Consider the following 12,334-nt stretch of genomic DNA (forward strand, 5'->3'; position numbering starts at 1 on the left):
AACCTATTGTGTCTAAGTTATAGTCAGCTGAGAGCAACAGTTGAGTTTGTCTGTAATATCACCACGCAGAGACGTGTTCTGAGAAATTGTGGTCTTTCATCCAGCCGTGCTGTGACACGTGCATTGTCTATTTCATTTGGTACAGAAATTACGATGTTAAAAAACCCGATTGTTTCCGTAACAAGTAAAACCTTAAAAATAATGTTCTGTGTTCGTTTTGCTTTAGGTTTTGTTTGTAGATGTTCATGGACTTGTGGAACAGTGTAATTCTTTTGAAGGCTGTCACTTAGGAGGGAGAGCTGAGCGGGACATGGCTGCAGCTGCGATCTCTTACAGGAATTATTTTCTGATAGGAAGATTTATTTTTTTCCTTATTTTTATCTATGCATCTTTTCTAAAAAATAACAGGCACTACTCTTGCTTACATTGAACACTGTGATGGATCTGCTGAATGAATGAATAATTTTTGATGGCTCTTAACAGTTGAATTTTAGATGAAGCTGACTCAAACTGTTTTGAACTGGCGAAAATGAAAAATGAAGGAAAGGAAACCCAGCTGGGGCAGGGTCTGAGCACACCTGAGCCTTCAGAGCTCTGCTCCCTCCACCAGCACGGTAACATCTTTGGTAGGCCAGCGAGCGATCTGGCACCAACGGACGGCACGCCTGAACTTTGAGTTCAGACCCTGGTTCTGCTTCTGTTGTGTCTGGGGTTTAAGGTGAACATGTACTGGTTAATAGATGTATCACAGTTCTTACGGAAAATTATCTTAAAGAGTTTGCAGTATTAAGAAGAGGGGATCTGTTTTATCGGAATATCCATTTGGCCTCCTGTCTGCAATATGTGTGCATTGCCTTGTGTGAATAAAACAAAGTTTGTTTAACAGACGCGGATAGAGTGTCTTCTGTTTACGACGTAGTTCGGTCCTGGCCAGAAATACACGGCAAAAGCTGGGTGAGGGGTGTGGACGTCGCTCCCCGTTCCCCTTCCCTGCTCCCCCCGGGAGCCCGTCCTGGGCTAGCACCCGCCATCTCGGCCCCCACACGCTGTCAGCAACGCCGGCACTCGGGAAGAGACCGTTATTTCATAGCTGTGCTGCGCGGCACCTCTGTGGATGAGCTCTTCTAGTTGGGAACCGGCGCTCTGTTGCCCCAAGTGTCTGTAAGCTCAGCTCGGTAGTGAGAGAATGCTGCTACGTGTTGGGTGCTGACTGGTGGGGAATTGAAGAGAAAAATTTATATTAAATGATAATATACTTCACCAGAAATAAGGTGGCAAATATACCACTCTTTAAATTTGATTGTATTGCGTATCTTGAGTATGAGCTGTGATTGCTCATGGTTTATTACAGGTTTTCACAGAGACTCTAAACAAATTATCCAGAAAGATTTCTAGCTCATCCAAAATAAGAATACATCCCTGTGCTTTAAAGATACCTTCTGCTAATGCTGTGAACGGAGACCGAAAAAATGTGTGCAAGCAGCCTACAGTACCTGGGAACAACTCCATTGATTGTTATTTAGACATAAATGCCTGCATTCCATCATTTATTTATATCCCTTTTGCGTTAACTGACCCCAGCGGGTTGATTTCAGGTCACTTCAGGCTGCAAATCTAAATCTTACAACGCCCTTATAAAGCCAAAGCGTTTACTGAATTGCTGGCAAGTGCTTGTTTGGTTTTCATTTCGAATCTCGACCTAAACTTTACTACCTCTTGCTGAAGTGAGGTGATGCTGTGTCAGTTTTCTGGACAGTACCTTAACTAGGGAAGTCAGCGACGCCAAGATTAATGTTTAAAGGAAAGTACCCTTCCTAGTACCACTTTAATGATTAAACTGAATTTTAAAATAATCTAATTTAGACTACAGCATTCATGACCCACATTCATCTGTGGCGAAGAAACCAGGCTGCCTAATTTCATCCAAGGAATTAACAAAAAAATAAAACATCTGCAGTTTGTGTCTATACCGAGAGAGCAAGAAATGTTTGCTCTGTTGTGCTTTGGGCCGTCACCAGAGGTTTTGTGTGTGTGTGTGTGCGTTCAGAGCTTTCTGGTGTAAAAGTGGGATCGGATCGAAGATGCACACGTTTCTCCTCTTACTCGTTTCAGTGGGAGGTGTAATGTGCTTGTAGTTAAAGCACGGCAGTGGGAAGCAGGAAATCCAGGTCCTGCTTCCAATTCTTCCCCAGACTTCCACTTCAAGCAAAGCGCTTGATCTCTTGATTTACCTTTTTTCCTCCGTACCCTGGAAATAATCGCACTCTTCGTGACCGGTAGTTGATCAAAGCGATGCTGATCAATCCGCCGAAGCCTCGGTCGGCACCGCGGCTTACGTGCTCGTGGCAGCTGTGGCTCCGTTTCAGCTTGGGGAGGTTAAACCGGGCTCGGGGGCCGGTACTTGCCCGTGGCATCCGCCTCGCCTCTCCAGCCTGCCCGGGCCGCGCCTGGGGCGCAGCGGGAGCGTCCCGCCTGGGCCGGGACGGGGGACACGGGCACCGGGGCAGAAAGGCGGCGGCTGCGGCGCGGGCGGTGGCGCTCAGCGCGGGAGCGCGGCCGTTCCCGCTGACCGTCCGAGGCGTCTGCCAACGCCCCGCAGTCGGACACGCGGGACAGCCCCGCGGACGACCGCCGCTGCAGTTCCCCGGGAGGGCGGGGGCCGGCGGCGATGCCTGCGGCCTTCCCCAGCGGGACCCGGCGGGGGCGGGCGGCTCCCCGGCACCCCCCCCCCGGCTCCCGGGAGGTCACCCCCCCCCGGCGCCGCTCCCCGCCACCGCCGCCTGGGCCCGGGGCCGCCCGCGGGGGGGGCACACGCGTGTCCCGGCCCTGCCCCGCCCCGCCCCGGGGGCCGCCCGGCGCCTCCTCGCCGCTCCCCCCCCCCGCGCCCGCCCCCCGCCCGCCCTCGCCCTTCCCACCGCGCGCTCGCTCGGCGGCAGCAGCCGCGCTGCGCTCAGCCGCCGGGGCCGGCGGGCCGGGGCCGAGGAGCCGCCGATCCTGGCCGCCATGGCCGCGGTGGGTGCCGCCCGGGGGCCGCGGGGGCGGGCGGGGGCGGGCGGGCGGGAGCGGCCGCGGTGGCGGTGGCGGTGGCGGCGCGACCTTGATGTCTTGGCCTCCCCCGGGGCAGGTGACGAGGGGGACGGCGACGCGGCGCAGCCGGCTGAAGCGCTCCGACGGCAGCACCACCTCCACCAGCTTCATCCTGCGGCAGGTGAGGGGCGGCGGGGCCGGGCGGGGCCGGGCGGGGCCGGGCCGCTCTGCCGGCCTCCTTTCCGCTGGGCGAAGGGCTGTGGGGGGTTTGCTTTGCCATAAACCGCCGCGTTTCGGGGGTCTCGGGAGCGCCGCCGCCGCCGCCGCCGCCGGGCGATGCTCCGGGGACCGCGCGGTCGCGGTCGCTGCCCGTCCCCTCCGCGCCCGGAGCCGGGGCAGTTTGGGCACCGGTCGGAGCGGGGCTGGGGACCGCAAACGCAGGGAGCTGCGGGAGCGGGAGAGGGGCCGCCAGCGTCCCGCTGAAGTCCCGGTGTATTCCGATAAACGCCCGTATCGTGCTTGCCTTCGGCTGCCGAGCCGCGCTTCGCGCCTTGGGCTGATCGTCCGGCTGCTCCCTGTAACAGCGGGGGCAAGAACGACACTTTTCTTAAAGAGTGGAAGCTGAGGTTTTCGGGAGCTTCTGACTTCAGGATTCCTCGGACAGAGGTGATCGCAAAGGCGTCGAGAGCATCAGCACCTCAGTTTGGGGCTTCGGGCTCCTCGGCGCTGGTCGCGGAGCAGCCCCGCGTCCCCCGGCACGAGCGATGCGCCCGTCGCGCTGGGTGCAGCCTCCTGCCAAGAGCTCCCCTTCCCTTTCCATTCCCAGTCTCGCGCTCTTGCCTGCCAGCTGTCCCCGGGCACATACAGACCAACGTCCCAAGTCTCACTGAAGCATCTCTCCTAAAAGATGCCTCTTAGAGTAGATATTATTAATGTGCTTTAAAAGTAAAGGAGGTAGAACACTTCTCGGAGCGCGAACCTGTATCCCACACCCCCCCGGATTCCTCAGTGACTTTAGTAGAAATTTAAGGAAGCAAAAGCAAAGCAGAACTGGGTCTCCGACAGCTTCGGGGACACTTGTCACGGGTGGAAGCGTATTTTGCGCAGGACGTGGAAGTTGTGCGGTCGGTCTGTCAGAGAAGGAGATTTAGATAACCCAGGGAAGTTTTATTTTGCTTTGCGGTGTCTCCTTGTCACCGCTCCCGTTCGGAGCGGAGCCACAGCGGGATCGGGCTGGCAGTCCCCGTTTCCAGCAGCAGCAGAATGAGACGTGAGAGTCGCAGTAAGAATTTGACGTTTAATGTGATCTCAGCCACGTAAATTCGAGTCGCAACAAGGATAAAGAAACCCGAAGGTAGTTTTAGCCTGTGTCAGTCTGCCGTGGTGGTTGAGGAGATGTTGCAGGCGGCCGTGGGCCCTTCTTGGAGATGTCCTGGAGAATATTTCAGCTTGTCGGAAGCGTCGTTTCAAGTGGTGGGTTTTGTGCCATGCTCACACGGAAAGCGAGGGCTGGGGAGTTAGGCAAGCGGAGGGCGATCGGAGTCATCCAGAGCACTCGCTGTCTGAGGGAGCGAGGATGCGACGTGGGATTTCGAAAACCTTGCACATGGAAGCGCCCGCGGCAGCACCCGGGGAAAGCTGCTGCTGGTGTGGAAGAGCCTGGCCCCTCCACCTGACGCGCGGGGTGTCTCAGCTGAGTTACACGGGCGGCTTCACGCACCTCGTCCGTGTGCGAAACACACTGGAGCGCTTCCTACGCTCTGCGCTTTTTTCCCATGTCTCGCATCTCGGGCCCTGGTGTGCTCTCCAAGCGTCGCGTGCTCCAGCGTCCCTTTGTCTGTTGTCTTCCCGGGGAAGGTGGGGAGACTCGCTTTTACTTCTCACCCCCGCTCGAGGGCTTCACATTAACGTGCTTTACATTAGGTGACACGTTTGAGGGGCGCTGCCAAATAACGATAGGAGAATCGGGTGGTGGGATGTTTTTCTTTCGGTCACGGCTGCAGACCCGCGAGTCCCGCCGCACGGCAGCCGAGGGGCCCGGCAGCGTATCCGCACCGGCGCCGGCACCCGGGCTCTTTCCGCACCGGCATCTGTCTGCGCTGTCCTGACAGAGAGCAATGCTGTGTCGGGTGAAGCTGCCACATCAATATGGTTTCAGCTCCATGTAAAATAAGCACAATGAATTGATCGATATCGGAACTTGCTTATCCCAAAGGAGGAGGGAGCAGACAAATTGCTGGCACTCTCTGAGGTGACTCCCTTGAGAGCTTTTGAACAGGCGAGTGCGGTAGCTCTCGTCAGGAAACGGGTGGGAAGGTTTAATTTGAACTGTGTGAGCTGAGCAACCAAACCAGCTCCGGGCTTGCCTCCCCCTCGCTGGGGGAGAGCGCGGTGGGGCCGAGCTGGAGACGTGCCGGGGTGAGGGTCTCGCTGCTCCTTCCCGTGGACTTCGTGCGACGTTCCTCGCCGTGGGGTGATTCAGCTCCTCAGGACAACGTTTCCTTTGCGCGACAGTGTTTCTGCTGCTCCTTCAGCACCTGAACGAGACAGTTTTCTCACCCTTTGTGGTTAGTGGATTTTCTTTTGAGAACGGGGGATTTTGGCTCTGCAGACGCAGAGCTGCCCCAGCTGCCCAGTGTTGCTGTCCTCCCTTCCCGCTGTCAAGTTTTCCCTAATAGCAACCAGGCTTTAGAAGCATCAGTGGGAAAAGAAGTCCTAATAGCAGGGATTAACTTCAAGTAACATTGTGGTGGTTGTAGGTGTAATTTAAAAAAAATAGAAATTCTGTCAGAAAGATTTGCAATAAATGTCCCAAGAGAGTTTAAATCTTTTGTAGGTCTCGTACGCGTTAAGAATTGGGCACCAGGTTCTTGCCCAAGTCCAAAATACCGATGGAAGTTTTATCATTGGTTTCCTTTTGTGTCAGGAGAGGCGCAGGTCCCCCAGGTTTGAACCCTTTGCTTGACTTTTCATTCTGTTGCGTTTAATTTTGGGGTTCAATCCCTTGGTCCATCTAATTTAGTAAGGGAATAATGTTTGGACGAGCTTTTGAATTTGCATTTTTGTCAACACCTCATGGTGATAAGCAAAGACGGTCCATCGCGCCGAGTCCTGTGCGCGTGTCAGCAAGGGCAGAGCTGCCAACTCCAGCCTTACCGGCGTGGGAAGCTGGCCGTGCCCGTAATTGTCTCTTGTGGGAAACGCTGCACTGGAAGACGCAGATGGAGCGATGTACAAGCGGGAATCACAGACTCACTAAGGTTGGAAAAGACCTGTCAGATCATCAAGTCCAACCGTCAACCCAACACCACCATGGCCACTAAACCGTGTCCCGCAGTGCCGCGTCTACACAGGTAGGTGTGTGCTGGAAATCATTGGGCTGGTCTAAAAAATAAGAGCTACTCCAGCGAGTAAGGTCACTTGTGTCCTGGAGTGACCTGGGGCGCAGGAGGCTCCCAGGTTGTTGGATGGGCACCTCTGTCTCCAGTGGCACGGCCAAGGCTGCGAGTCAACCTGGCGCTGAAGCTGTTAAGTGCGGTATTTGAGCAAGGAACGGGTGTGTAAAATTGTTCCTCTTACGTGGCAGGTGCTGCTCAATTATATTTAAGAACCCCCTTAAGGGACAGAAGTCAATTATAAGAGAATAAGTGGGTCAGCTGAAAACATATGCTTATAATTTTGCAAAATGCTGTGATAATAATTCATTGTTGTTTTCTTTGGGAAGATTTTATGTTTCCATCACTTATTTTGACATGGTGTGACTTGCAAGTACGTGCAATTTATTTTTTTTCATTGACTTCTGGGAGCATCAGTTTTATTGCTTGTGATTTTTAATGGAATTTATTTCACTGAGAAAAGTTAGGTGACCCGTAAAGAACGACGACAGTCACCCAAAGGTCATGTTAGAGCATCGCTTCTTGTCAAAAGAACGCACCACAGTGGCCGCTCTTCACCGGGGGTGGTCGCAGGTGGGTTAGCGGGGCTGGGGCTGCAGCTATAGGTACGTGGGCCAGAAGTCATGCAGACCTTTATGCACATGGTAATACAATTTTGGGAGGGAAAAGGCACACAGTAAATGGCTCCATCTGCGTAAGGGGACTGGGGATCCCCAGGGGAAGATCAGCAGCTGAGAGAGGGACTTCTACACGTGGAGGTGGGCTGACAGAGGTCTGAGCAGGGGTCCTGGTGGAGGTTCAGCCTCCCCTTCGTCCTCCTCCTCCTCGCCTCGGCCGGGCGTCTCCCCGCGGCAGTGCCCGCCTGCCTGCTCTGACCGGGGGTGCATGAAAAGTTTATGCATTTTGCTTTTTTGTTGCCCAAACGGCAGCCCTTAGCGCAGGTGCGACTGAACGTCCCCTTATTCCAGGTCTCCCTTCAGCGCGCCCTTCCTCGTTTAAAGACGACTGCGTGGGATGAACTTCCCTGAGGTGGTCTGTGTGGAAGAGGCGTTGAGTAGCTCTGCTCCTCAAGGTGTAACCAGAATTGCAGTCGGGTGGTGGGCTGATGGTTTGGTCCCTAATGGCGCTGTTACTTACCTGCTCGCATACCGGATTGCCTCGCTGTATGACGCGACGATAACTTAGGTGCTTGAAGTGAAATCCGGAGTTATCTGCTCTTTGGTATCAGCAGGGCCTCGTAGTAAAATCTTCTTGAAACACTTGTAGTAATCAGTGGAAATCCTTTCCAGCTCATGCCAGAGACTTCAAGTAGAGTCGCGGAGTGTACCCGTTCAGTCCCAGCACATTTAGCTTTACATAAAATTATATTTACACATGCTGTTTATTTCTGGAAGTTTTTTGCTGCTTACATTTAGAGACAGTTGAAGTTAAAGTCAATTTTCTTTTAAGACGTAGTTACACCTAGTGTTGCGTCTCTGGCAGCGCTTGTGCTCCCCCCTTTTAAATATCATTTTTCCTGTGTAATATTGAGAGGAAAAGAAAAATGGGGTTTTCTGTTATTAGCCCAGCTCAGGAGGTGTAGCAACTTTTAAAAAAGTCAATGACATTCTGACCAGAAAAAAAGTAAAAAGCTTTCAAGAGGTCTGTTGCCTTGTTTTCAGATGAGGTTTTTTGTGCCTGTGGAGATGGGGTTGTGGTGGCCTTCCGGCAGGACCAAGCGCTGGACTCTGGCTGCACGTTGGCATCTACATTCAGGCATCTTCTTGTTTACTCAAGAAAAAAATAGTTGTCGATCAGATCTGGGAAGCTTTAAGGGTGTTTGAGTTTTGTTTGTCATTTATAAAGCCCGAAAGCCCTTCCCTTGGCACGCGGGACGTACGGCCGCCCAGTTCCCACCTCGGGTGTGCCTTCGCGGATGCAAAGCAGACAAGGTCGCTCATCGGCTCTGGCAGATGTTAGCTTAATTACGTACACCGACGTTTTCAAGAGCAATGCATGGCCTGAGGTACAGGTTTGAGTTTTGCAGTTGATGTTTTTTGCTGACTGTCCTGTAAAGTAATGATGTGAATTAGGAGGAATCAACAATCGGTCTTCGCTCGTCAGCGACGTACGTAGGCACCTTCGGTGACCGTTTCTTAACAAACTTTTTAATGTGGGTTTGATTTCTTCCTTCAATTCTGTGTTTTTTTGTCTTAAAATCATTTTCCTCAGAATGAAATGAGACCTCAGTTGATGCTCTTGAGATTTTGGCCTTCTGTAATACAGGTTTTCTGGTGCACGGGAGGTGGATGATGCTGAGTAGTGTTGTCCATTCCAACCTAGGTGTGCAATGAACCGGGCATTTCTCAAAATCAAATGCTGATTAGATTGATAAAATACATATCTGCAAAGGAGCAGATCAGAATTTCAGTAATTTACCAGGATGAGCTCAATTCTACGATGAGTCATTAATTTCTAAAATATAACTTACTGTCATAGAGTATGATTATTCCTTAGACACAGGACTGGATCGTTATTTTTCTCCATACAGCGTTTAGAAACTGTTAAAGCATTTGGCAGGTGAATAAAAGATTCAGCCCTTTCTCCAAAGAACATAAGCCTTGTCTGCACGGCAGAGTGACATTGTTTTAACTCGCCTTTCTTCGTAACTCCAGGTAGTTAACTAATACAACAGTTGCATCTTTCAAGTTAAACTGTGCTTAAGATCAGTTTACTTTGTAAATCTACTTATTTAGGTTAAATCAATAAGGTAAGGTAAGGCATGCGTGAACTGAAGTAAATGTCCCTGGAGCATCTTGCAGTAGTATCCCAGCAGCCGTTTGACTCTGAGGCTGGTTTGCAGTTTTCTCTTGTGTACAGCACCATGGAGTAACTTTACAAAAGGTCCCGTGAGTTCCCGGAAAAAACAGTGTTTTCCACCGTCGTGGTCTGATTTCATTTCCAAATTGTAGAGGTGATTTCTGAAGATGGCCTGCTTCTGGAGGACAGAGATGAGGCCATCCCTTGTGTTCGCGTAGGCCATGTGGTACGTAGGGGCTGTAGCTGGGTCCCTTCAGGAGCCCATGGATAGTCCCGAGCGGTGCAGCCTGGCACTGGGACAACCTGAGCCACCACGGCTGGATTTGCCTGCGATGGGTTAGAGAGCTTGCATGGGGTGGTCTCCTGCCAGCTGGAGAGAGCCCATCAGACGGACGGGCACAGCCGGCTTTGGAAGACGTGGTCTGTTGTGACCCTTGGTGAGGCTCGTAATGACAACTGCGATTAGGAGGAGTGCTGAACCGATGAAGGCTGTCAAATAGAACCACGCCTTGCTACTGCTGCGCCTCTTCCAGTGATGGAGGGTGCTATATCTGAGCAGCTTCTAACCATCGGGTTCATCGGGGCTGATGACTTCTAGATGACATCTCTCCTCTCCATAACTTCCTACGGGATGCTGCGTATTTGGATTAAGTCACAGTCATGGGCTACGCAGCTGATAGCTTTTCCAGAGTTGTCTTCTGATACGGCTTGAGAGGCTGATGGACTTGGAGTGTGCACCCGTTCTTGGCTTCCCTGTTGGTAACAGCTGGTGGCATTTGGCTGTCACACGTATGCGTGCACATCTGCCTTCCTGAAAGCCGTGGTGTCCTTCCTAACGGTGTTGCTTTGATCCCGGACACCCCAAAATCCTGCCTTGGTTGGGTTTCTCCTTGCACGGTTGGGAGGAGGAGATGGGTGGGGGACAAGCTTCACAAGGTTGAAATAACAGTACAAGGAAACTGGAATAAATTTTTTTATTATGAAACAAAGAGTAGGAATGTTGGCTTCTCTCCTTAATTCTGCCATCACTTCATCTGACCGTGAAGAAGCCAGCAGACTTCCGCGAGTTTCGTTTCTTCATCTGGAAAGCGAGTGTCGTTGTGTATCTCTGTGTCACCGGGAAGCTTAATTGAATGTTTCTTAATGTACTAATTGAATCTCAAATTGTGTTCCCACTTAGTGTTCCATTAGAAAAGGAAAAAGATTTTTTTGTGTGTGTGTCTGTTTGCAAGCAAATAATGATCATGATTGCGTTCTTATAAAAACGTAATCCCCCAGTTGGTGTTTTTGTTTGGAGCCGTCTATCAACCTTTTAGGCAGGTTCACTGGGTTATATTCATAATAAGCCGTTGTCCTCACCGCTCCGTGAGCGTGGCCAGTGCAGCACGTGGAAGTGGAGCATGATTCACCTCCTCGGCGTGCCGGTGCTCGTAGTGCTGCGGTCTCTGCTAGCAGGTCCTGGTGCACAATAACAGCTAATAAGATTGTCAGAAACCTGGTAGGTGACAGCTAACTGACTTATCAGGCTGCCTTATGTCTATTTGATGGAGTCATTGGCGCGGATTCATAAAAGTCGGAGCCTTTGAAATTCTCACTTTAAAAATTTTATGTCCTATTCTTCAGCAGATGTGCTGACCGGCTTATTGTCTCCATGGTAACAAGGTTTCGTTTTTAAAATAGCCTAAAGTCACAAAAGAGAAGTCGGATATTAATAGCATAAGCAGCGTAGGTATGAATAAAAAATAGGATTTGGCTATTCCTCATCCAGAATTCCTTGTATTTGGGAGTTGTCTGTCTCTTTGTACATACAGTGGGTGTTTGTTTAAATGTGTTTTTCTAGTGTGACCTATAAAATGATTTCTCTTTATTCATGCAGTGTCATTACAATGAAATATTTACCTGATTACAGTAACAGAATACTAGCTTAATACCAAACACATAATATTTAATAGGTAATCATTAAAAAAAAAATCTTTACAAACATGCACAGCGTACAACGGTGTAACTGGAAGGTGCCCCTACTGTCCCCCTTTCTGTAACGGGGAGACTGGAGGCAGAAGTGCTACGTGACTTGATAAGCCCCGTGTTAAAGCCGGGGCTGGAGCGCCCTGGGCAGCTCCATTCCCACCTCCCATCACCCGCCACCTTCTGACGGTCTCACCCGTATTTTTTTTTTTTGCCCCCAATATTTTTGCTGTACGGTAACACAAGGTGCAAAACTCCAGTTGTGTGCTTATAGTGTAACGCCACGCGCTAGAGCCATTTTAGCAGATTTTGGGAGCTCGAGCCATGCACAGGCTCTGTCTGCGATTGCTGTCATGCAGTTTCTATGGACACCAATGGTTTCTGTCAAACGCAATCTCGATGCGATTGTCTGTGCTGAATATGGAGGAAGCGGAGATGATTACATGGGACTCCAAACCTGTATTTGCTAAAATATGTTCTGTTGCTTTGAAAAGAATATGGTAGAGACAGAAATAGCTTTTTCTTAAAATCCTTAGGTCTTGGGTGACCTGCAGAGTTGGAAAAAACAGCTTCTTAACTCCTTTCCGTTGGTTTCAGGCTTATATGGGAAAGCCTGACATGTATAATCTTCAAAATTCTGCTTTAAACAATAATAAAGCAGAGCTCTAGCAAAATAAAATTTAGGTGGGAACTTCTTCAGCCACTTGCGATGTTAAAAAGATCTCCCGTTAAAGACAGTTTTTGGCTAACAGTCAAATGTAATAAAACCAATCAGAAGGCGATGTTGATAATCAATGTCGGATAATTTGACAATTGAGAAAAGATGTCAAAAACGTGCTTAGAGAGCCTGTGTAACAACGCGTCTCTCCTGTCTGTTGTATTAATCTTTGGCTGCTTGTAACGAGGTCTCCAGCTGTCCCTGGTGCTTTGGGGCAAAGTGGGATGGGAAATAGATAGGACTCGCGTGCCTTCCCCGTCCCTCTAATCAAAACTGGAAGCTTCCTTAAAACGCAGGGAGGAAGGACGGAGACCCCTTCCTGCCCCAATTCTCTGCCCCCGCAAGTCACCTCACCTGCGATGTGCGCAAATAAAGGGTATTTTTGCCACTAACTGACTTTGTGTCCTTTCCCAAAGGCTTGTCAAAGGGT

General features: G+C 50.8%; 1 protein-coding gene across 1 annotated transcript in view; it reads left to right on the forward strand.

The window, feature by feature from the left end:
- Positions 1 to 3,003: 3,003 nt before the first annotated feature.
- The window catches only part of CACNB4 (calcium voltage-gated channel auxiliary subunit beta 4), a 107,099-nt gene continuing 97,768 nt past the window's right edge, over positions 3,004 to 12,334 (forward strand). Inside the window, exons 1-2 of the mRNA XM_059820360.1 lie at positions 3,004 to 3,012; positions 3,125 to 3,208. Coding sequence (XP_059676343.1) covers positions 3,004 to 3,012; positions 3,125 to 3,208 — 93 coding nt within the window. The remainder of the gene's footprint in view (positions 3,013 to 3,124; positions 3,209 to 12,334) is intronic.

Source organism: Gavia stellata, chromosome 8 (assembly GCF_030936135.1).
Source record: "Gavia stellata isolate bGavSte3 chromosome 8, bGavSte3.hap2, whole genome shotgun sequence".
Classification (NCBI taxonomy): domain Eukaryota; kingdom Metazoa; phylum Chordata; class Aves; order Gaviiformes; family Gaviidae; genus Gavia; species Gavia stellata.